General features: G+C 37.7%; 1 protein-coding gene across 3 annotated transcripts in view; it reads right to left on the bottom strand.

Annotated features, from left to right (window-relative positions):
* The window catches only part of stk39 (serine threonine kinase 39), a 137,898-nt gene that overhangs the window by 56,528 nt on the left and 55,512 nt on the right, over positions 1-25,858 (bottom strand). For 2 of the 3 annotated variants that reach the window (XM_055215241.2, XM_055215239.2), the window contains 4 exons: positions 24,062-24,110; positions 23,907-23,972; positions 10,906-11,028; positions 4,714-4,743 (listed from right to left, as the gene is read on the bottom strand). In XM_055215241.2, coding sequence (XP_055071216.2) covers positions 4,714-4,743; positions 10,906-11,028; positions 23,907-23,972; positions 24,062-24,110 — 268 coding nt within the window. The remainder of the gene's footprint in view (positions 1-4,713; positions 4,744-10,905; positions 11,029-23,906; positions 23,973-24,061; positions 24,111-25,858) is intronic. The other variant, XM_055215240.2, reaches the window with a different exon arrangement.

The raw sequence follows: 25,858 nt of genomic DNA on the forward strand, positions 1-25,858 counted from the left end.
ATATAATTAATATAATATAATTAATAGTGGAAAATAATCAGTCATCGTTCGCCAGGCGTTCTACAACATCTGCTTTAGTTTGTGTTTATTAACCCTTTAGTTTTACTTCATCATGCAGCTATTCCCATTAGAGGTAAAAACATTTACTTCATTTATAATCTAGTATGTGTTCATTTTTTGTCATAGTTTCTTCAAAATTAAGTGTTTTAAATAAAAATATTTTCATTTTCATCATGACACATACGCCCCACCCCTTTTGTTGCCACGCCCTCGGCACCACCCACCCAACCCTACCACCTTAACTAACACATTTTCTGCGGGAAACCCTGAAGACATTTGAGAGGTAAGGTGTGCGAATATCGAAAAATAATGCATAGCCATGGACCATTTCTCAACCAAGCAGAATAAAGCATTTAACAGCCCCGTGGTATAAATATACTGTAACACACCTTAGGCCCTGTCCCAAATGGAACAATAAACACTCATGGTCTTCCTACAAGTAATTTTGTGATGTAATGCCACTTTGACTGTCAGAAAAAAGTGTTCTGGGAAGCTGACACAGCAGGTTCAGGAAAAGTGTGCATAGAGACAGAGCGCAGCGCGTCACAACCTAAAAACCACGCCCGCCGGGGGGAAAGCAATCCAACCGTCTCCATTGACTTTGTATTGCGAGAGGCCGCCTCCTTGTCATTTCTGGCTTATAACAAAAAACAGAACAATGCCCAAAAGCTGCTGTGCGACAATATGCACAGCCAACAAGCCGAAAAAACCAGAAATAAGTTTCTATAAGCTGTCGAGCCGTAAACCTCGGCCTTTAAAGCAACACTATGTAGTTTCCATGTAAAATGACTTACAGCTCCCCCATGTGGTTGAAAAGCGCAACAGTGCATGGTATCAGACACTCTTCTGCAGGCAGGGGGAGGGGCGGGGCTGTGTGCTCTACCCTCCACCGCAACTTTCAGAGTGTGCTTGTAGCAGCTAGGAGGCTGCTCAGGTTGCAGCAACAGTACAATTTGTCCAGTTAAAAGTTGTTCTATCACTGAAATAATTATTTAAAGGTAAAAAAACTACATAGTGTTGCTTTAATGAGAAAAAAGTGGATCGCCGACTACGTTTCCCCCTAGTGGACGCAGTTCTATTAATAGTAGTACTATGAAAAGTTGCCTGTTTCCACTCTTGTGTCTTTAAACGCTTATTTATTGGGGTCGACCACTCATATTGTCACACAGCTGCATTATTCTGTTTTTGGTTATAAGCCAGAAATGACAAGGAGGCAGCCTCTCGCAATACAAAGTCAATGGAGACAGTTGGATTGTTCCCCCCCCCCCCCCCCGGTGGGCGTGGCTTTCATGTTATGACGCGCTGCACTCTGTCTCAATGCAGCGAAATATCTTCGCACAAGCTTGCATTTTCCGTCTGACGCATTTGCATGCGAATTAACTTATTCCCCGCCAGCATTTTTTGTGATTTTCACAAAATGCCTTCCAGGAATTTTTTTTCTATAAATATATAAGCATACAAATATATTAAATGTAAGAACAGACCCTCTGCTTTCAAACAAACAATAAACAAACAAACAAACAAACAAAACGGGGGGGGGGGGGGGGTTTCATCCTATCTATATTTTTTCTCTGCTTATAAACTCTTAAATATAGGGTTTTTTCTCTAAAAATATTTTTTTAGCAAAGTGCTAAAATAATTGCATTTTTGTGAAGAATTTTTTTAGAGATCAGATTCAGAACGATTATCAAAACATACACAGAGTTTAAAATGAGTAAATAACATTTTTGCTTCAATTTTTTTATAAATTGGGTAAGATCTACGCCACCTAGTGGATAATCGCGTTATTGCAGTGGGTTTTTTAGGCAAATGTTTTCTCTTAAGTGACGAGATAACTCGTCAATGGCGGGGAAAGAGTTAATAGAAGTCAATAGAATAAAAAATGTAGTGTGACCGCCCCTAAAGTCAAGTTCGCATGAAATGCGCCATTTTGGACAAGGCCTTAAGAGTCAAATTTGCAACCCAATTTACTTACATAATGTGACATTTCCAAGTGAAACACAGTATTTGACTACATTTTTAGGATAAATTCGATGGTGCTTGCCTGCTCAAAACTCACAGACATGGCCAGAGTGCCTTTGGTGCCCACCAGGGCATCACTATGATGTTTTTAATGATTGTAAGTTTTTGGCAAAACGTCAAGTCTTTACAATAGGGGTGTGACGAGATCTCGTGCGACGATTAAATATGTATCGCGAGATTAAGTGTGTCTCGCGAGATTTCTTGTGTAGGTGAAATTCTGGCCGTTTCTCAAATAAAAGACTGCATCCTTCGGAGGTCGCATTTTTAAACTGCATTTACTTCATAAAGACTGTCTTATTAGAGACTACTAACAATTATAAAGTTTACTAATAATTTAGTTAATCGCAAATTGTTGTAATATGCTCACGACTTGCGAATGTAATGCTCAGTTAATGATCTGAAATAATCCTTAATGACGTATGCAGCCTGCATATGCGACCTCCGGAGGATGCAGCTTTCTGTTTGACCATTTTAGGTGCCAGTTACACCAAAAGCGTTCATGGCAGTTGCAGGCGCCTTTTTTGAATGATATTCTATGGGCATGGAGCGTTTGCGCGCTGTTTATGCGCGCTGAGCGCCTTGCGGTTTTTGCCGGCGGCCGCAGCACGCGCCTTTGAAGGAACGCTGAGAGCGGAGAAAAGCCCGACGTCATTCGCGTCTTTCCATTGTCCACTCGAATGAGGGGAGATGCCGGCCTTACGTTGTGGTGAGGGAAGTTTACAGTTGCTATAAAGAACAGGACTCCACTCGCTCACTCTCTCCTGTGCTCACTCTTTAAAAAAGGCAGTGCGTCGCGGCTTGCGTTTCCAAGCGTTTAAAGCGTGGTTGGTGTAATTAGCCTCTTACAGTGCATGCATTATATTCTGTCTTTTACTGCATTTGCTTTTTTGTTTGGGTTTCCAATAATGTTCGTTTGGGAGCTCGTATGAAGTCTGAGACGTACTTGTCTGTTGATCAGTGTCAGATGTGAAGTCTCAGCAGATTAAACCATCACAGAGTTTACATGATTTAATGCCCTGCAGGCATTTGTTATAATATATACATAATGCTTTTTATTTATAGACCACAAATGTAATGTGTTTGTTAATGTAATGTTGTTTAATGTAACTTGGTTTTAATACTTTATTTGAACCAATTATTATTGCATCTTCGTTATTATGTAATTTTAAAGGTTACTGCTCACTTGGGTCTATTTTTATTACCCAAAAATAACAAATTACTTCAATATCAGTTAGTAAAATAATTGTTAGGGGCAGTCCTTGATTAGTTAAAACATTTAAAAATAACATGATTTCAGTTTCTTATTCATTTATTTTATCATCGAGGGTTTCTTAAAAAGTGTAAAAATATCGTCTCGTCTCGTTCTCGTGAACCCAATCTCGTGTCTCGTCTCGTCTCGTGGATTAAGTGTCTCGTCACACCCCTACTTTACAATATTCTTTACAAAGCCCAACTTCAAGTCTTTGCAATATTCTAGAATCTAAATGCAGACTGAGCTCCTTAAATGATTTTAATTTCCCACGAGATGAATGTTATAAAGTTGTGGCTAAAAGTGATGTTCGGAGGGTAAATGTTTATTTTAATGCCCCCTCAAGTTAGATTAAACCATCAAAAAATAATGTGGTTTAATCTATAAAATGGACAAAACACTAAACTTTTATTGGACAAAACATTTAGGCAAAATGCAAACCACAGCTTACTGGGAATCTGGGTTTTATTCCAATATGCAAGGAAATGCAGAAAAACAAAAATCTCACAGGTAAATAATATCTGTTGTTAATATTGGTTAATCCACTTTGTTATTATATTTTGTAGTCATTGTCCCAGGCTTTGCGCTATGTCTTTATAGACTTTGCAGTGCACATGCATTTTTTATGCAAAATGTTCTTCAGCGCTGAGCTTCACTGTATACTCAATACAAACCAATGCAACATGCATGCAAAGTTTTAGTGCATCTTTAATAAAGTATTTGAATAAAGAGCAAAGATTTCAATTGGTCCAAGTTAGACATCACTTTTGGCCACTCCTGTAAGTCTCATTGCTTAGAAAATCAATCCAACAAGTCGCATAATTACAGTATAGTGATCATTTAGGTCTGTAGCACAAACAGTAAGCGATTAGTTACAAGCACAATAAGCTTTATTCTTAGGTTAAAGTCTGTTTAGATCATTTAAGGCCTGTTCACACCAAGATAACTATATAGATCACTATATAATATAACAGACAACAACGTTATATTTATGCACTACCTTTTAAAAGCGTAAGCCAAATTCAAGTGCATTTTGTTTGGCTGTCTCTGGTTTATCGTGCACCCCAAAAACAAAAATCACTCACCTCTGATACTTATCATTATAGTTTTGGTGCGGACTGTTTTTCTCTTTAAAATTTATAACGATTTTAAAACATTATCTTTAAAGCTATCGCCCTTAGTATGAACAGGTCTTTTATCCTAGTATAAAGTAATAATAATAAACATCGAGGCGTTAGCAGGCAGCATTCAAGCAGGTAATTACAGGTTATGATATCATGTCGACTTTAAATACACTCAAGAAATAATGCGTCACTCCACAGTCCACACAACCAAATAAAAACGTTTTATATTGGCAGGGAAAAAACTGAACTGTAACTTACGTGCTGGTTTTCGTGTTTGACCCTGCGTGACTGCAAAACCAATAATAAGACAAGATTCAATTATGTTTTCTTACTCGCACAAAGTACGACAGACAGATGTAGCTATTTGTGTGGGAGCGCAATCAACGCTAGCTCATTTGCATACCACAATAAACAATAAACACAAGCACAACGTCTCCAGCTTCATTAGTGAACGCTGATTTGCGGACGTGTCGCTACGGGGGCCTTGATTGTAACTTCCTGATGAAGACGTTGAAATGTTATGTATTCAACATTTACGAATGAATAAAGGCCCATCGGCTTTGATCAAACAGTGTGCGTCACCTGTGTGTCGTCCTTTTCACTTCTCAATTTGCTGTATGGTAAAGGCGGTGTAGGCAGTGTTTACAATAAAATATTTATTAGAGTATATAGATAAAACACTCGATGTCTCTAGACCAAAGGAAACGTATTAAAGGTGCCCCAAGAATGAAATGATCTATTATTATCTTATTTAAAAAGGTCATGAATAATAATGTTGAGCTCTTCTCTGATTGGCTGTTTCTCCTTCAGTAGCTCTCTGTGTGTGTAAACAGATCTTATGTTTGAGTCTGTATCAGACGAAGATATGTAATTTGAGGAATAATCAATTGAACATGTGCAGTACATGTTCACGTCACCACTGAACAAATTTAAAAATGTAGATACAATTTAGGCTACATACAAAAAGTCACTATAAAATTTTTAATTGAGGTCAGAATTTTTTTAAGATGTCAAATAAATCTTTGGTGTCCCCAGAGTACTTATGTGAAGTTCTAGCTCAAAATATCATATAAATAATTTATTATAACATGTTCAAAATTGCCACTTTGTAGGTGTGAGCAAAAATGTGTCATTTTTGGGTGTCCTTTAAAATGCAAATTATCTGATCTCTGCACTTAATAGCAGTGTCGTGATTGGATAGTGTAGATTAAGGGCCGGTTTTATCCCCTTCTGACATCACAAGGGGAGCCAAATTTCAATGACCTATTTTTTTTACATGCTTGAAGAGAATAATGAACCAAAACTAAGTTACTGGGTTGACCTTTTACATATTTTCTAGGTTTATAGAAGCATTGGGGACCTAATGGGGGATTATCACGCTGATACGTAGTACTTCCACTTTCAGCAATCTTTGTGCATGTCCACTTCCGCTAAATTAACTTAGGGTTTAGTAATTTCTGTTAATATAGCTTTTATTGCTATAGACGTCACTACTTCACTTTTGTAAGCGTATGGTGCTGAGATGCACCTTATGATGTTTTGCACTGCTTTTCATGGTATTGCTGCAAATTCTTTATGTAATATAAAAACCCGCTATCATGTAATTCTTCTTTTAGGGGCCTTTTCACATAAGATGGAAAGGCATGTCTAATTTAATATGATGCCTGTCATTAATCATATTGACTAAACATCTTATACTCAAAGTAAAGTTAATACCAATTTATTTGTGAGAACACAAAACTTTGCAGTTATACCATATATTCAATTCTATTTTATTCCTTTATATTCTATATATAAAAATATATAAACATTTTCCATGGGTTCTTCTCTTGTAAAGCTGCTTTTAAACATATGTTGTAAAAAAGTGCCACATAATCCACTTCTTCCTTAGACTCAATTCAGTCGTGAATCCATGAAAACTTAAGTAGGATTGGCGTTGTTTGTTCGACTTACAAAGTAGAACAGAAAAGTGACATCTAGCCTTCCTCTGCCATTAATGAACTGGCCGGAAGTGGCCATGCACAAAGTTGACAAGTCCCACCCTGAGAAATTGGGGAAATTAGCTGGAACACAAATTTATTCATCTTCATATACATCAGCTAAAAGGGGAGTGGCTGTGCTCCTTAATAATAGTTTAGGATTCATTAAGGATAAATGTATTAGGGAAAAACAGGGGAGATTCGTCCTTTTACGTGGAGAAATAGATGGCCAGTTTATAACATTGTTTAATGTATATAATCCACCAGGAGAGGGCGTCTCCTTCATGAAAAGAATCCTTAATTTGTTAATGACAGAGGCTAAGGGATTAATTATAATGGGAGGGGATTTTAATTTGGTGATGAATCAAAAGCTAGATACTATAAGTAGAGTAAAACATAAATCAGAACCAACAGCAAAATTATTAAGGGAAGCAAAATTAGAATTGGGATTGTTTGATGTCTGGCGTTATCTTCACCCAAAGGATAGAACTTTTACTTTTTATTCTGAGGCACACAAAGTATCCTCAAGACTGGATTATTTTTATTTGTTAAAGCATGATCTCCATAGAGTGATTACATGTGAGATTGTCCCTTTCTTATTGGCAGACCATTCTGCAGTCGTTATTGAATTAAACTTTCAAAGGGCATTAAAAATAAGTGTTTGGAGATTTAATAATTCATTACTTATGGAACAAAAGTTTAAAGAAAAAATGACAGAGGCTATTAAAATATATCTGGATACAAATGATAACAGCGAAACAAATCCTGTACTACTATGGGAAACAGCCAAAGTAGTCTTAAGGGGAGAGATAATAGCATATTCATCTTGGAAGAAAAAACTGAGAGAGAATAAACAAAGGTTAATAGAAGATAAAATACAAAAGTTGCAAGAAATACAATTGAGGGATACAATATTAGAAAAAGAATTGAATGATGCAAAAAAAGAATTAGAAAATATTGATTCGGAGAATATGGTAAAGGATTTTACTTTTGCTAAACAATTATTCTATGATAATAGTCCCAAAGCTCAACGAATTTTGGCCTCCAAAATAAAAAAGAATAAAGAAAAAGTAGCAATTAATACAATTATGGATGATATAACGCAAAGGAGAGGGGTACAAGAAATTTTAGCTTGTTTTAGGAACTACTATGAAAATTTGTATAACTCAGAGGTAAAGGATTCGGTCATGCAGTCAATTGAAAGTTATCTGGATGAGTTAAGATTACCATCTGTTACTAAAACTCAGAATGAAAGCTTGGTAGAAAATATAACCTTATTGGAAATAATAAAAACTATTGAAAATGGGAAATTGGGGAAATGCCCTGGAGAAGATGGTTATACTTATGAGTTTTATAAAGATTATAAATACCTTATTGCACCAGTTTTACATAGAGTGTTTAATGAGGTATTACAAACAGGAAAATGGCCAGATACTTGGAAAAATGCAATTATAACAGTAATAGCTAAAGAAGGGAAAGACCCAAAACAATGTTCTTCGTATAGGCCAATTTCACTTTTGAACGTTGATCAGAAAATATTTACATCCATTATGGCAAATAGGCTTTTGAATATATTACCTTGTATTATAAATTTGGACCAAACAGGTTTTGTTAAAAATAGATTTCTTGGTGATAATGTACGCCGAACCCTTGATGTGATTGACTATGCTAGAAAAACAAAACAACAAATGATAGTGCTTACACTGGATGCAGAAAAAGCATTCGATCAAGTGTCTTGGCCTTTTCTTTTTGCAGTTTTGAATAAATTTGGTTTTCACATGAAATTTATTAATTTAATGAAGGGTATGTACAATGAAGCATCAGCTAGAGTGAAAGCTATGGGTTCACTATCGAAACCCTTTCAGATAAAAAGAGGGGTAAAACAGGGTGATCCGCTTTCCCCACAGATTTTCGCCATGTGCATTGAGCCACTGGCGGAATATATACGAATAAGTATGGGTATAAAGGGTGTTAGAATACAAGATGAAGAACACAAACTCGCGTTATATGCGGATGACATTATAATATTCCTAACTGATATATATAAATCATTACCAGCGCTTTTGGAAGAAATTGGGAAATACGGGTCCTTATCTGGCTATAAATTAAATTCAGCTAAAACTGAAATTATGGAAATAGGATGTAACCTTCAAACAGCATTTAAGAAAAGGTTTAAGTTGAAATGGAATCAGAACAAGATAAAATATTTAGGCATTACAATTCCCAGAGAAATTGATGAATTGTACTTCTGTAACTATAAAACTTTGGAAAATTCCCTAAGGCAGGATTTTAGACGCTGGAAGATCCTGCCCCTTACAATTTTTGAAAAAATAAGAATAATAAAAATGAATGTATTGCCACGTTTTCTATTTTTCTTCCAGAACCTACCTTTGTATTTAACAAGTTCACGCTTTAAGGAATGGGAAAGAATGCTAGGAAAGTTTATTTGGGATGAAAAAAAACCGAGGGTAAAACTTAAATATTTACAACAAAATAATGAACAAGGTGGGTTGGGTCTACCAAATTTGAGTCATTATTATTATGCAGCCCAAGTTAAAAGTATTTTAGTCTTGATGAATAATAAAATGAATCCTAAATGGAAATCTATTGAGATCAAAATGATAAACTCACCCACCTCCCTAATCTTCTCAGGACAAACGGCAGAAAGAGCTAAGTATATAAATCACTCTATTTACCATAAATGGAAGAGCTGGAAAGGATTAGGTAAAACTATGAAAATAAAACCAATGGATACCGTTTGTCTGAGGGAAATTGATCAGGACCCAGATTTCTCTCCAAATCGTACAAATGTGATTTTCAGGATATGGGAAACCAAAGGCCTTACAAGATTTCATAAAATGATTCAAGACCATATGGTAGATACATTTGAAAATTTGTCGAAGGACTATAATCTTTCAAGTAATAATTTTTTTGGTTACCTCCAAGCAAGGAGTTATATAATAACAAATATACAGTCCTTCCAAGACCCAAAACCTATTGTGGAATATATTCTGAAAGTCTATGAAAAGTTGAGTTTTAAAAATGTAATCGGTCAAATTTATAATATCTTAAATAATAACAAAGATGACCAGCTTAATAAAATGATAAATTCTTGGGAGAAAGACATCGGAATGAATGTGACTGAAGAGGAGTGGAGTCAGGCATGTAAAAATGTTTTTGGTTATGTTAAGTCTCCTTATTGGCAGGAATATGCATGGAAGATATTGGTTAGATTTTTTATAACACCTCTGAAAATTAGTAAATATACAAACCAAAAACAATACTGCTGGAGAGAGTGTGGGGAATGTAATGTGGATTTGACTCATATCCTTTATACATGTTCAAAAATCCAGTCATACTGGGTTAAGGTGTTGGAACTAATACATTTAATTTGTGGTAAAAATATTAATTTTGGTCAACTACATGTTATGCTTGGTATACAGCCAAAAGGGTTAAACAAAGAGCATTACTATATCTTCTGGGTGTTGAGAATTACCGCTATTAAACAAGTAACTCGAGGATGGAAAAAAGCTGAATCTCCCAGGTTGGATAAATGGATTGAAGCCGTAGAAAATTTGTATGAAAATGAAATGATAACACATAAAATGAAAGGTAAAATGAGTTTATTTAAGATGAGATGGTCTGCATATGTTAATCAAATCTTGAGTAATAAACCTAGGTATGGATTGGGACCTGTGTAATTAGATGAAGCACGGACGTATTTTGAGTGATATATGATGTAACTACATGGAAATTTGGATGATATGTAGGTATTGAATGGTTCTTTCTGTCTTTTTCTGTTTTTTTTTTTTTTTTTTTTTGTTTGTTTGTTTGTTTTGCTTTGTGTTGCCTTGTTTTGTTTTGTTTTGCTTTGTCATTCAAGGTGTGGTAAGGAAGGAGAAAAGGGGGAAAAAAAAAATGTATATGTATTGTGTCAATTTCGTTGTGTTGATTGTAGGATAGCAATGCGAACAATGGCACAATAAAAAGTATAAAAAAAAACATCTTATACTCAAAGTAAAGTTAATACCAATTTATTTGTGAGAACACAAAACTTTGCAGTTATACCATATATTCAATTCTATTTTATTCCTTTATATTCTATATATAAAAATATATAAACATTTTCCATGGGTTCTTCTCTTGTAAAGCTGCTTTTAAACATATGTTGTAAAAAAGTGCCACATAATCCACTTCTTCCTTAGACTCAATTCAGTCGTGAATCCATGAAAACTTAAGTAGGATTGGCGTTGTTTGTTCGACTTACAAAGTAGAACAGAAAAGTGACATCTAGCCTTCCTCTGCCATTAATGAACTGGCCGGAAGTGGCCATGCACAAAGTTGACAAGTCCCACCCACGAAACCCGGAAGCGTAATAATCCCCCATTATAGCACTTACGATTTTCATGTCCTCTTTAACAGTGTGTGTTTTACATTAAGAACAATTATGATGACCTTAAGCCACACTTACCCGTCCATGATTGACAACTGCCTTTCCCTCTTCACTTATCTCATCCATTTCATTATCACTCCATTCCCAATCACCATCTTCAGTTTTGTGCAGGTGACCACTCGAACCTGGAACCCTTCTGACCTGCAGGTGCGATGAAACAGACTGTCAAACTCAGTAAACTGGGATCTCCCATTTTTATAACAGTTTTGTCTTTACATACATTTACTCTATACTTAGTTATCTTCATTAAAAAAAAAGGTTAATTTAATTCCTGAACCAAAACAAGCAACTCAAAGCAATCACAACATTACAAACTTTTAATTAAAGCAAAACCAGAAAAATAAATGTACAAGATATTTGTTTAGCTTAGAGAAGCAAATTTCATTGCTAAACCTCTGATGGTGGGTGGGTCTGTCCACAGGTTTATATACCGTCACTAAAAATCAATGTTTATTAAGAAATAAATGGGATTTTCATACTTCAGGACTCTACAGCAGTGGTTTTCAAACTGGGGGCCGTGAGATGGTGCCAGGGGGGCCCAGTTTTATGACATTTTATAAAATGCATTCATTTAACATGAATTCTGTGTAATTAAACCTAAAAAATATTAAGCCAACTAACCAACAGCACTACTAGGTATACTTTTATATGTTTTGTTTAATTAAAATATTACATTTGAAAACATCTTTCGGGGGGCCGCGAAAAAATGCACTGTACACAAGGGGGGCAGCACGCTGAAAAAGTTTGGGAACCACTGCTCTTCAGCATCACATCTGGATACCAGCATTACTTGAGTTTCACTGAAAGTCTGTGGTGAGCTCACATACAGTAGGTTATTTTAAGGGTCAGTGAAGACCCAGTTTTAATTAGTCCACCAGCTCTCACTTTACCTAAAACCACATTTTCCAGACCTGGTTAACATCAATAATCAATGCAGAAATATTACAACATCCGTATTCCTGAAACAAGCAACATCAATTTTGTTCTAGATACAGTAGGGAAAAGTGGGGCACAAACTAATGCTTTTTAGATTTGGCTCTCATTCAAATTTTTTAAAAGTTAGATTAACCATTTTTAACATACACGTCTCTGCTACAAATTAACACTTAGGGCCCTATTTTAACGATCTAAGCGCAACGTCTAAATGGGTATGTCCGAATCCACTTTTACTAATTTAACGACGGGAAAATGGTTTGTGTGCCGAGCGCATGGTCGAAAAGGGTTGGTCCTATTTTTTTAATGAGTAATGGGAGTATTTTGGGCGTAATGTGCAATAAACCAAATGAGAGTCTCAGCTCTCATCCCCTTTAAAAGCCTGTTGCGCTGGCGCTATGTCTAATCCCTATTTAGATGACAGACTTTGTAAACTAAAAAACTAAGCGGAGTAAGAAGATCCCCAGTTTAAGATTAATGTTAAATAATTGTGTTGTTTTTCACTTGTATTGAAATTGTTATTAAAATCTTTATTTTAGTCATGGAGGTAAAAAAGCAGGCTTTTAATTGCTTTAAATGTATGGCTATCCAATATCATCAAAAAATAATTTACAAGTATGTCAGATAAGGTTTGTACTGTAAAAATACTTTATTTGTAACAAACAGGAGATTTACAAACGGCTCCCCGCATGTTTCAGCACTTGGACAGCGTCACAAGTTTTTTTTTAAGCATTACTTAAAAATTTTTCTCATCTCGCCATATCCACAGGTACAGAGTCATCATATACAATAAATCCGTGAGGTAGCATTAAAAAAACATTAAAAACAGATGCATTTGTTTAAAGCAAAGCATTTATTTACTTACCAGGCTGCAGGTGAAGCAGCTCTTTGCACCTTCTAACGTCTCATAATCGGTCCTCATTTATGTCCAAGAGACTCAATAATAATCTTTTACATTCAATCCTTTAATCTTACATATTTAAAAGCGTTTTTGTGCTGCTGCGCATTCATGTTGTATGTGTTAAGCAAACCCACGTTGTCATCCCGTTTATAGGTGCATATTACTAATGCGCTCTTTAAATAACAAAAAACATATTGCGCCATTGACTTTAGAGCAGGTTTTCAGACCAGAACGCCCATGGGCGCAAAAGGGGGCGCAAATGCATTTGTTATTTAAACAACGTGGCGCTAAACGTGAAAATGAAAATTGCGCAGGGTGGAAACTAGCAAAAGACACTTGCGTCGCGCATTGCGCCGGGTGTAAGATAGAGCCCTTAAAGTTTATTTGTGTGACCTACAGTTATCATACAATTACACCGAAAGTGACAGAAGTGCAAACTTTACCCAATAGGTGGGGTTCATTGTAACAAACAAGAGGGTTTGTTGTTACACCTGCTAGAAAATTTAGTTTAAACACTAATAATTCAATAAAAATCTGTTTATATACTAAAGGTGGGTATTGTTTATATATCTGCATATAATAGATAGATATCCACACATTCATCCATTCATGATCCTTCATCTAACCATCCTTAATATATTAAACATCAATGCATATAAATAGATTTTTTAAAAGTGCGGCACAATTAAGACAAAAAAAAAATCATAATTGTGAGTTATTTCCCCTTATATTGTATTAATAGTTATTCTTTTGAATAATAATATTTACATTGTTTTCATTTCATTGTCATTGTATACCTGAGGCTTCATCGCAACACTGTGTGACAACTAACCCCGCTGTGTAAAAATGTTTTCAATCCCAGCTATCAGTTACTAGGAGTTACTGACATGTTTCAAATGCTGTTATGCTGTAGGTAACAAGACCGTGATTCAAATAATATAAGGTTGGATTTGGTGACTTGCACACCCATCTCAGAAATCGAAAAAAACATAGTATGAAAAAAATTATTTCATGCCTCCATAAACTCTTCGTTCAATATCTTATCCAAAACACATCAAAACTTTTCATAAATTCACAGGAGATCTTCTGACAGTAAGAAAAAAATACCAAAATCACAGATTCCTCGGCCCGGTATAAATAGGTAAAGTAGCCGAGTTACAATTAACCCCGTCTTAGCTCACCCTTACACTAGAAATTCAGCAAATACTTAAACATAAACTCTTAATTACACTGTAACACGACTTAAAGTTGTCAAAGTTTTCAAAGAAGTAATTAAGTTTCTTTTTTATCACCCCTCCGGAATATTTGCTGATGCTTAAAGCTAATTAATATTGTGCATTATTGTGCTTCAGGTTTATGGTGTTTAGGTATTTTTACAACAAAAACTAATTATTTTTTTCCTTTCTCAGTCCCATCCCCAGATGAGATTCCCACGGTGTGTTTACTGATGCATACACAAAATGTAAATAGCTGAAATCGCATTTTTTTTATCTGATTGGCCGACACTATGCATCATTAAGAGCAGTATATCAGTCCACCTGGAAAAAATGTTTACAAGGGGATAACACAGTGTTTTTAATTACAGGCTGTCAACATTTCCAAGGTTATTGGCATGAAATGATTCAAACTGTGGTTCGAATGAATCAAACTGCTATTGGTCATTTTACAATATGTCAGACTGGCTTATGCCCTGTTCACATTATAAGCTACACGCAGCGATAAAGCAACACAATCCCATTTATTTTAATGGAGCTGGCGATTTCCGGCGACATGAGCGACTGTGACTATTCACTGAGTTCACGTCATCCATCTTTCGTCAGTAGTGGACAGATCTTGGCCAAAATAATTTGTGATATGAACCGGACCGTATTTCTTACATTAACATTTATGCCTTTGGCATCCGCTTTTATCTAAAGCATTTAAAAATGTAATAATTTATGCGTATAAAGTATGACAAAGTACTGAACCCAGTACATTTGCCCTTGTAGTGTAAAGCTCAGCTGAACTACAGGAACATTAGCAAAATTCTGGCTTCACAAGCCCAAAAGAGTTTCTGCTGACTTACCGAGAAGTTAATGCTTTGTCGTCAGCACCAGATTTAACTCTATCAATGAAGTCTCTAAATGCCTCGGAAATCTGTGGAGCGAAACTTAAGATATCAGACAGAGTCCGATCAATGACGATTTCTGACATTTGCTCTACTCTGAGAGAATATTGACAAAATCATATCATATCGGTCAGGTCAGGAAATTCACATGCATCTGCTGTGTCATGATGCAAAGACACTTTCACTTCCAGGACACTTTCCACAACATAAAGCGTCAGGAAAGTCAGGGGTGAAAAATGACACAAGCAAAACTACTATATGAAAGCATCCTGCAAGCGAGATATTGTATCATGTACCCTTCTCTCAAAATCATGTCCTCTCTCAGAGCGCGGACCTGAACCAGTGTCGCCTATGCACTGCTCTTGATCCTTTAAAATAATACAGAAATAAACAAACAAGCAAGCACGACAACAAACTGTACATGCAGGCTGTGCTCCCAGGAAAACACAAGTGGGTCAGCAGCATTCAAAAACACACGCATACACACACACAATAATTTCGAGACATTATATGAGCTGAAATAGCCAGCAGTAAATTGCTCTCTTAGTTTAGTGGAGTGCTGTGACGCTGACATTTAATTACACAAAACAATAATTAAAACACTTGTAGAGAAAAACAATAAACAAAGTAATAAAAATAATGAAAACTAAATCCATTGATGTATACTTTTTAATCCTTTTTAATTTACCAATTAATTGTATTTAATCCTACCTTAATTTATTTTCTGTATTGTCTATTGTCTATATTTTAAGTACTGCTTAAGGTTTATATTGTAGTGGCAGTCTGCAATGGTGTTTTGGACCTCTTATAAAATATTTTAAACAAAAATGCAATCAACCAAATTGAAAGAGTTTACCTTCACATTGAAATATATTAAGTCAAATTAAAATGCAATGTACAAGTTTGTGATTTAAAGCTTTTTAAAACAAATATTATTTATGTATCATTATATATGTAATGGATGTCAGGTTTAAAATCCAACTATTACACAACATGTCCCTGATTCATCATTCATGTCCAGTATATAGTATCTTACAAAGACTGAAGACCTCTGTTAACACTAGTTTATCTTTATTAAAGTACCAGGCATCTACCAATCATTTCCAAAGGAATTCTTAAATTCTCTCATTCAGTGTTTTCCACCGTGAGGGTGAAGCCATGTGTTCACAACAGAGAATCCAGTGAGGGATCAGAGACAAAACCAAAAGCTGTTGTGCCCCCTAGCGTCCAAAAACTAAAACTGCTGAACAATACAGACAAAACCCAAAAATAGCTGGTAGAAATCTGCAAAAAGACAAACCAAAGCTCGGGTCTTAGGAGGTTAAAACTTCTTTTGCAAAATTCTAAACACAGGCAGCAAAGGTTAAACACAACTACAACTCGGTTATTACCGAGTAATCACATCAACTCAGAATTCTTCACACTATTTTCTAATGATTTTGTAGACAATATATAACCAGCTCAAGAGGGTACAGGTGGTACGGGTAGCACGATGAAGACACAGTGGATGAGGAGGAAGAGCATGATGAAGACGCTGTGGATTAGAGGTCAACTGATATGGCTTTTTCTCTGGCCGATGCCGATATTTCGAAATCAGGGCAGCCGATGGCCGATTTTCTATATGTACATAATAATCAAAATGTTCTCATCATTAGCAGATATTTTAAATGTAAAAATGTCACTATTTTAAGTCAAAGTATTTAAAAAAATATATGACTGGTCTTTCTGAAGAGTTTTACAACCTCCTCTGCACCATGCATTTATCAGACACAGATATTACCTGACACTCTACTGTCATCATCTTTGATCAGTTTTTTACCATGGTTTTTATTGCTTTGTAGGATAAAATCCTCATTTGGTAGACCTGATAAAATATTTATTCATCATAAAGTTAACATAGTAAATGTCTGTTTTTTAGTTGAGACTGTTATTTAGGGCAAATCTTTCTAAACACATTTACATTCTCATTTCTAAGGCGCTATAAGTGACTGATTGTGCTGACAGTGACGTCTTGTGAGTTTAGTGTTGGGACAGATCTGTTGTTTCAACCGTTCATTCAAACGAATCCGTTCAAAGGAGTCAGTTTGCGAATCGGGCGCTGTGTTCTAATCCAGGCTGAACAGCGCAAAACTGTAAACAAAGTGTTACTGTAACAACACGAAAAACATTTCCTTTGTGGATATGATTTGGTCTTCTGACCTTTCGCCATCGAGTCAGTTTTGTTTTGAGTAATAAAAGCAGGGAGACAGAAAGCGTGCGCGCGCAGCTCTTCTCTCTCTATCATGCAAACAAAGATCATCATCACTCATTAATCACATGAAATGAGCCTAATCTTTGCACGGACAGTGCACCGTGAGACATAAGCCCGTCGCGCTGTTGTACTGGCTGCTTAATTTGCGCGACCCTGCTACCATTTACTAAAGCTGTTTGTGAACAAGGCACAGCTGCACACACACGGGAGCGATCTGCTTGCAGCAAGAGGCAGCGTCACAACAACAAGTTCTACAACAACGCTTAGGTGCCCGCAGATGCGCCTGCCTATTAATCGGCCTAATTTTGCAGCAAAATCGACCAAAGCCAATTTTTTTAAATATGCCAAAAATCGGCCAATAAATCGGTCAACCTCTACTATGGATGAGGAGGAAGAGCATGAGAAAGATGTGGTGGATGAGGAGGAAGAGTATGAGGAAGAGCATAAGGAAGATGAGCATGATGATGACATGGTGGATAAGAGGAAAGAGCATGAGGAAGACTTGGTGGATGAGAAGGAAGAGCATGAAGAAGATGTAGTGGATGAGGAGGAAGAGCATGAGTAAGACGCCATGGATAAGGAGGAAGAGCATGAGGAAGATGAGCATGAGGAAGATGAGCATGATGATGATTTGATAGATGAGGAGGAAGAGCATGAGGAAGATGAGCATGATGATGATGTGGTGTATCAGGAGGAAGAGCATGAGGAAGACGCAGTGGATTAAGAGGAAGAGCATGAGAAAGACGCAGTGGATGAAGAGGAAGAGCATGAGGAAGATGTGGTGGATGATGAGGAAGAGCATGAGGAAGGTGAGCATGATGATGATGTGGTGGATGAGGAGGAAGAGCATGAGTAAGACGTGGTGAATGTAGAGAAAGAGCATGAGGAAGATGCAGTGGGTGAAGAGGAAGAGCATGAGGAAGATGTGGTGGATGAGGTGGAAAAACATGAGGATGAGCATGAGGATGGTGAGTATGATGATGATTTGGTAGATGAGGAGGAAGAGCATGAGGAAGAGAATGAGTAAGATGAGCATGATGATGATGATGATGTGGTGGATGAAGAGGAAGAGCATGAGGAAGACATGGTGTATAAGGAGGAAGAGTATGGGGAAGACGCTGTGGATGAAGGGGAAGAGCGTGAGGAAGACGCCATGGATGAGGAGGAAGAGCATGAGGAAGACATGGTGGATGAGGAGGAAGAGTATGAGGAAGATGAGCATGAGGAAGATGTGCTGGATGAGCAGAAAGAGTATGAGAAAGAGCAGGACCCCAAAGGACAAGCACGACGCTTGTGGTGTGACAGGTGTGGTTTGTTATCAAGAGGGTTTATCTTCTGTGTATGTGTGTGAGAGAGAGAGAGAGAGAGAGAGAGAGAGAGAGAGAGAGAGAGAGGGGGGGGGGGCTAGGAAAAGTAAAGTGTTCATCAGAATTGTTCAGGTCATGTAGGCGATAGCATCTCTCCTGGGCCGTATGTCTCTGTGGGCAATGTGTTTGCTGACTGGATATAATGTAAGAGAGAGACAGGGTCAAAACAGCACACAAACACATCAGCAATGAAGGTGGACAACTAAAGACACATACACACACACACACAGGACAGCAGTCAATGACACACATTCATCAATATTCATTAATTTTATAACTTCATCATTTACAACATCATAAAAACAAAAACTGCGAGATTTTATGCCATCTGAAGAAAACATGAGCGGTGCCAGAATAAGTTCGCTCCAAGCTGTTCTTAGACACAGTACTGTATCAGTTGAAGACTTTTGGCAGGCTGAGAGCTTTAATACACTACAAAAGAGCACGTTATAAATATGCAAACAATGCCTCCTCCGTGCAATTAATACAGTTTCCACAAATTGTCTTTCCAGCACAATACACCTCGTGTAAGGGCGACTGTTGTCAAATCTAACAAGTATTTATGTGCTCAGTTACACCCAACAACCCAATGTCTCTGTTTCCCCAAACATCCCACTACTACTGTAATTAATGAAGAAGAGTCTATTACCAAACGCAGGAATTGTTTTTCTAAAGCTCTCCGGTCCAGACATCCCAAGCACGTTTACACATCAGACAAATCAACTCTAAACGAACCTGCTGTCGTGATTATTTGGACTTTAAAGAAACTCTACGTGCGGTTATCTGCTGGCCGGCTTTAAAGTGCACAATCCTCAGGTCACCTGCTTGGGAATAAATCCTGTTATCAGTGAAAAACACCTTTTTGGTGTGTGCATGTCATTTAAAAACACCCATTAAAACAGACCCCAAGGCGGTGTGTGTGCATGCATACGAGAGTAGCTCTTAATTTTCTGTGTGTGTAGCCTTGTCTTTACACAATATTTGATATCTTTAAAGTGCACCTATTTCATTGCTAAAAAAATTATTTTGTGTATTTGGTATAATACAATGTGTTTGTGTGGTTTATGGTTAAAAAAAAACACATCATTTTCCACATACCAAAAAAAAAATTGTAGCTCCAGATTTCACTCTCTTCCTGAAACGCACAAATATTGTACAAAACTCATTGATCTAAAAAGCACTGAGTTCCCTATTGGCCAGCTAATCTGTACATTGTGATTGGCTTGAATACCTCTTACGTCAGCCAGAAATGTGATGCTCCTTACCATGTTTAAAAGATTCGGTTGCTAACAGGAGTTAACTTACAGGCTGTGATTCAAAGCGAGAGGAATTATGATAATGTCGGTCTTGTCTACACCAATCCCAGGAAGTAAACTGTTGCCTACAATCCGTGTTTTTGTTGTAGTCCAAGAAAAGAGATTTACATTGGAGACGCTAACTCGCATCATCGTTTACTTTGGGGTTTGTACCTTTGCATTTCGTTAACATGTACTAATACACACTTACACACCAAAGGAAATGTAAAATCGTGAATCGGACGATAGGTGCTCTTTAATTTGTGCATTTGCTTAGAAATGGCTTTCACCAAACGTCCCCACAGTAGCCAAAACTGTTCACATATTGTGATAATTTCACATATCGTTAAGTGTCCCCTTTGTATTTCTCTGGTCTCTTTTTGACTTGTACCCCGCCATCACCATTTCAGTCCATCAGTATCTCTCTGTCCATTTCCAGTGACACATCATGTCTCTCTTCCTTTATGGATGGCGGCACAGGCCACTTTAGCTTGCATTTGTCTAATTCGTGCTTAGTTTCTGGTGTGCAGATAGCCGCTCATCCAGCAGCACTCCCGTGCATGCGACCTGCATGCAATGGGCTGTTTAAATGTGGTACTGTTGCCGAAGCGCATCATTAAACCCATCAGAGCAGACACACAGCGTGTGTGCTAAAGGCAGGAACTGACACAATGCATTCAGTATGCATGAGTGAATTATAACCTGCTTACACAATACCAAATCACACACAAACTACAATACACAAATTCTGACCCATGAATTTACATGACCACGATTCAGTTATTCTAACCAATAAAACCAAATCAGCTAATTCATTCAAGAGTCACAATACAGTCCAGGAGATGGTCCTTCGAGTAACAAAACAAAACATGCATTCACACTATTCCATATAGCAAATGCTACAGTAAATAGTCCACTATAAGTGGATGGAGTGAATGAAAAATGAGTGAGTGGTTTTGGACACTGACGTAAACACCCAGCAAGCAATAGCCATTATTTAGGTAAACTATAGACCTGATATAGTCTGCCTACGAGTAACTCCTAGTTATCTCGTGTTGTATAAAGGGAAATAGTGAGTTACAGAGTGCAATGTGGGTAAGAAGTATTGAACGAATGTAAAAAATGTTCACTCAGAATTCAGACAACACAAAAAAATGTATTGTGCACTATATAGGAGATGGAGGAGGAGGGCGAATTTCGAAGACAGCTACTTACTAAGGGCCCTATTTGAACAATCTAAGCGCATGGTCTAAAGCGCACGACGCACAGTCTTAGGGGCCAGTCACACCAAAAGCGCTTTAAAGTCTTGCAAACGCAAGGCGCGACGCACTGCCTTTTAAAAAAAAAAGAGCAGTGCGACGCGGCTTTTCATATTGCTAAGCAACCACCAGTCAGCTGTCTTGTCAATCAAATATTGAAGCGTGAGCGCTCTTTTGCTGTTAACTGTCATATTAGCAGAAACTTTAAAAAGAGGGCGTTTGCTCTGACCTTGTTTGGGGTGAGAGGTGCACAAACACGCAGGAGAGAGAGAAACGAGTGGAGTCCGGTTCTTCAAAGCAGCTGTAAACTTCCCTCACCACAACGTAAGGCCCGCCTCTCCCCTCATGCGATTGGACAATTCAAAGACGCGAATGACGTCGGGCGCTTCTCCGCTCTCAGCGCTCCTTCAAAAACGCGTGCACGGCAGGCGGCAAAAAACCGCAAGGCGCTCAGCGCGCATAAACAGCGTGCAAACGCGCCCTGCCCATAGAATATCATTCAAAAAAGGCGCCTGCAACTGCCATAAACGCTTTTGGTGTGACTGGCCCCTTAAAGGGCATGTCCGAATCCACTTTTGCTAATTTAACAATGGGAAAAATGGTTTGTGCGCCTAGCACACTGTCTAAAAGAGTTGTTCCTATTCTCGTAATGAGTGTGTTCTGGGCATAAAGTACAATAAAACAATGAGTTTCATCTCTCATCCCCTTCAAAAGCCAGTTGTGCACGCGCAATGTCGATTCCCTATTTAGATTGCGGAATTTGTAAACTAAAAACCAAAAGGGGATGAAGAACATCATCAGTTTAAGATTGATGTTAAAAATTGTGTTGTCTTGTCACAGGTCTGTTGAGTGCTGTATTCTGATTGTTTGAGAAATGTTCCATGGGTATGCATTATTTGCAGGTGATGAAGCTCTTACCCTTTCTAACATCTCGTAATTGGTCCTCATTTATGTCCAAGAGACTCAATAATAATCTTTTACATTTGAATCCTTTTTTATATTTAAAGGGGGTGTTTAATGGTATTTCAAGCATTCTGACTTATTAACACAGTTATAGAGTTGTTTCCTCATGCTAAACGTAGGCAAAGTGTCAAAAATGCAGTTGGGCGTGTTTCAGAGTATTTCTGTGCCGAATGCACTTCGCCAGGGTTCGTACAAGTTTCGGCTAATTTTTGTCGATTACGGTTCTAACTGACGTTTCAGGGGTTTTCGATACGTATCACTTCTTTATATGGGCTTCCGCCGGAAAACTTCCCCCGGAAAACCCCGCCCAGCCGTCAGTCAGCGGGAGACGCTAGAGCTGCTAACAGCTTATCAAGCCACTCAGCTTTGTTTAATTTCAAAAGTCAACAATGGCACAACAAGAAGTGTGTTTTTGGATGTAAGGAGAAGACATCCAGCCTTATGGAAACAATGGATATAGTTTATTATCCGGATTAGCAGCGGAGTTTTGCGTGTGTGTTTGATGCGGTGGATTTTCAGAACCAGGTCGTGACGAGTTACACGTGGTAAGTAAGACTTCTGTCTTATGTTGGAAATAGGCGCGTGTATATTATATAAATCACACGAACATGTAGTGAATCATAAGTTAAAACAGTGTTGTATAGTGTTGTATGACTCCTACTCGCTCCTCCCGTGTTATAACTCCTCCTCCTTCATTTTTTCGTACGTTATCGGAAAGATTCGGTAAAGCTAATATTTCTTTTATAAATCTGATTAAACTAAAGACTCTTCAGAGATATAAAGGATGTCATACTACTCCATAGGTACTCCAGATTAATATCAGAAATGCAGAAACAGCGTGTGTTACGTGAGCTTTAAAAATGTTTGTGTGCTGTCCATGCGTGTAATAAGCCAATGCGCATTGTGGTCTCGTTTATAGGCGCATATTACTAACACGCTTTTTAAATAACAAAAACAATATTGAGCCATTAACTTTAGACTTTAGACCAGGTTTTAGTTGGTCAATGATGTAGTCATGGTTGCAAATGCATTTACTATTTAATGTGACGCTGAACGTGAAAATAATAATTGTGCTGAGCTAAAAAAAAAAAACACACTTGCGTTGTGCATTGCATCATGTGTATGATCGGGCCCTAAGTGTTAAACGTATTTCTGAGTCTCAAATCAAAAGCAATCACACTATTTAAATCAACACAGAAAGCTCTGCACATGAGAATAGGAAAATAAAAGCAAGAAATGAAAATGTATGGATGAAATTACAGCCCTTTCCCAAATAGCACCCTAAACACTCACAATCACTAAAGTCGATTTGATTGTCGGCAAAAAGTCTTCTGCAAAGTTCGGGCAAGTGCAGACTCAGGGAAATTGTGCATACTGAGTGAAAAGGGGGCATCCATGAGCACCCTTTTTAATCCTAAAATGACAAATGGGACATCCTACCTTCTTGTGGACATAATGGACACAAGCATGTGATTCCCTTTTTTACAAGTCTATGAGTCCCAAAATCCACGAAGTAGAGGTCTTCTTGGGTCAAAAAAATATGTACCCGACCCAAAATGACTCGAATAAATTTTTACCCGAACCCCACATGCAAAAATCTTTTTTTTTAAGAAAGACCCGACCCGAGACAAACCCGAGAAAATTAGACCCAGGTTCGACCCGACCCAGAAATTGGCAAATGTTGGAAAATGACTCGATGCACACCCGAGGACGCTAATATTATACTCGACCTGTGTCCGAGGCACATGTGAAACTTTAAGACCCGAACCCCCTCAGGTCTCGGGTCAGACCTCAAGTTTTCGGACCTAAGTGCAAATATAATGTACAGAATGAAAAAGTAAAAAACTATTTTGAACTGTATGTGAATCTGCATTACCATGTTTCTCTCTACAGTACCAGCTGCTGAAAAAGCATGAGAATGGTTAAGTGTGAGAAAGTCTTACCCTTTTGGCTCTTTGGCTTATATTTGGTCCTTTACTAAGCAGCCTTTCAATCAAATACTCTCGATTCTACAATACAAAGAAATACAGAGCACATATCAGTGACAGAGCGCTATGAAAGCATTTGTGAAGTGAGGAGTGGGAATATACAGCCATACCTTTGCCTTTTGAAAAAATTTACATTTCAAAAGCTCTGCTGCAGTTGGCCTGTGGAGATGGAAAAGCTGAGTTAGAAGAGTTAAAGCTGACATTTTATTTATATATCAGGACTTTTCTGTAAAGGGTTTTTCTGCTGGCCCGCTCGGCAATGTTGGAAACGTACAGTATCACGCACGCACAGATACCTGAATCAGCTCTTTAAAATTGCCAGATATCTGCTCGACTGAGCCACAAACAGTATCTGGATATAAAACTCTTCTGCATCATTTGATAGTCATCTGATGTATTACTGCCACCCTGATTACGAGAACATCAACACAAACCAATAAAATTCTGCTTGCCGCACGCTTTCCAGCCCGGTGATAGCAAAATGGTTCTTGCACCAATTAAACAGAAATGACTTTTGTGAATAAGGCACGATTTATACTCCTGGGCAAAATATCGGCCAAGGCCAAAATGACTAAACATTAAACTTTCATTGGTCTTAACCACAAATTACTGGTTAGGAGATCAACAAGAATTGTGGTCTAGAACAGGGGTTCACAATTTTTGATTTCGAGACCCACTTAAATACTGAAGGTATAATCCTTGTTTAATAATTTTATTAATGAAATGAATGTTTATAATGCTTTATAAAGACTAAAGGGCTCGTTATAGTTGTGTATAGGTCCTACAGCGTACCCGCGACGGCGACGGTTTTCCTTTATACTTTTGCGTCGTCGTCAACGTGCAAACACATGCGCAGACCACTGGTAGGCAGTATCCACGCGTGTAACCGCAGTAGCAGCACGACCGTCAATAAAGAAGTAGCTTGGCAAGTTAACCCACAAACGAAGAAGAAACAGCAACTTGTTGTGTATGCTTTGAGAAGACCAGCAATAATGGAAGTAAATAAACAATGACTTTTGTTGCAGTTTAAGTTAAATCACTCCTCAACTTGGCTCATCTTTGTTTTCACCATCGCAAACGGAAATACCTATGACGCCGGTTTTTTACCTGACGGGAGGGGTTCTGGTGGACCGATCACAGCGTTTGTGACGCACTGTTAAAAATTTTGCGAGGTGCACGTCAGGCTACGGATAACCTACGGCGTAGAGCTTACGCACGACTATAAATCGGGCTTTAGGCCACCATCACCAGCTTTGTTGTTTTAGCAAAGTTTTAATGTCCATCCATATTTATTTTTCACTCTTTTTTAAGATACAATCAGAAAATGGCATCAGTCAATATTTAGTGTTGACTTCTCTTGGCACAAAACACATCTTGAGCTTTTTTGAGGAGACTGAAGTCCTGAAGTCATTCGATTACAAATAGAAATTAGGATTTAATTTAATTTAGGTTTTAAAGGAATAGTCTACTCTTCAATATTAAAATATGTTATTACCTTAACTAAGAATTGTTGATACATCCCTCTATCATCTGTGTGCGTGCACGTAAGCGCTCTTCTAAGCGGATTTAAAAGAGGAACTATATTTTATGGCGTAATAGCACTTTTGGGAGTACTTCGACTCGCCTGAAAAGTCCGCTCCCCTTCTCACTCTCATAATGGGAGAGGGAGGGTGTTACTGCGCCGAGTCGAAGTACTCCCAAAAGTGCTATTACACCATAAAATATAGTTCCTCTTTTAAATCCACTTAGAAAAGCGCTACGTTTTATTTTGTACCACCAAACTTGCTCGTATAACTACTCGTCTTAAATAGGAAAAACGTTGATGTGTTTGGTCACTTCCAACTTTATCTCTAAATGGTAACATTGAATGAATGGGGCTAAGCTAAATGCTATCAAAGCGTCGCAGC

This window comes from Misgurnus anguillicaudatus, chromosome 17 (genome assembly GCF_027580225.2).
Source record: "Misgurnus anguillicaudatus chromosome 17, ASM2758022v2, whole genome shotgun sequence".
Taxonomy (NCBI): Eukaryota; Metazoa; Chordata; class Actinopteri; order Cypriniformes; family Cobitidae; genus Misgurnus; species Misgurnus anguillicaudatus.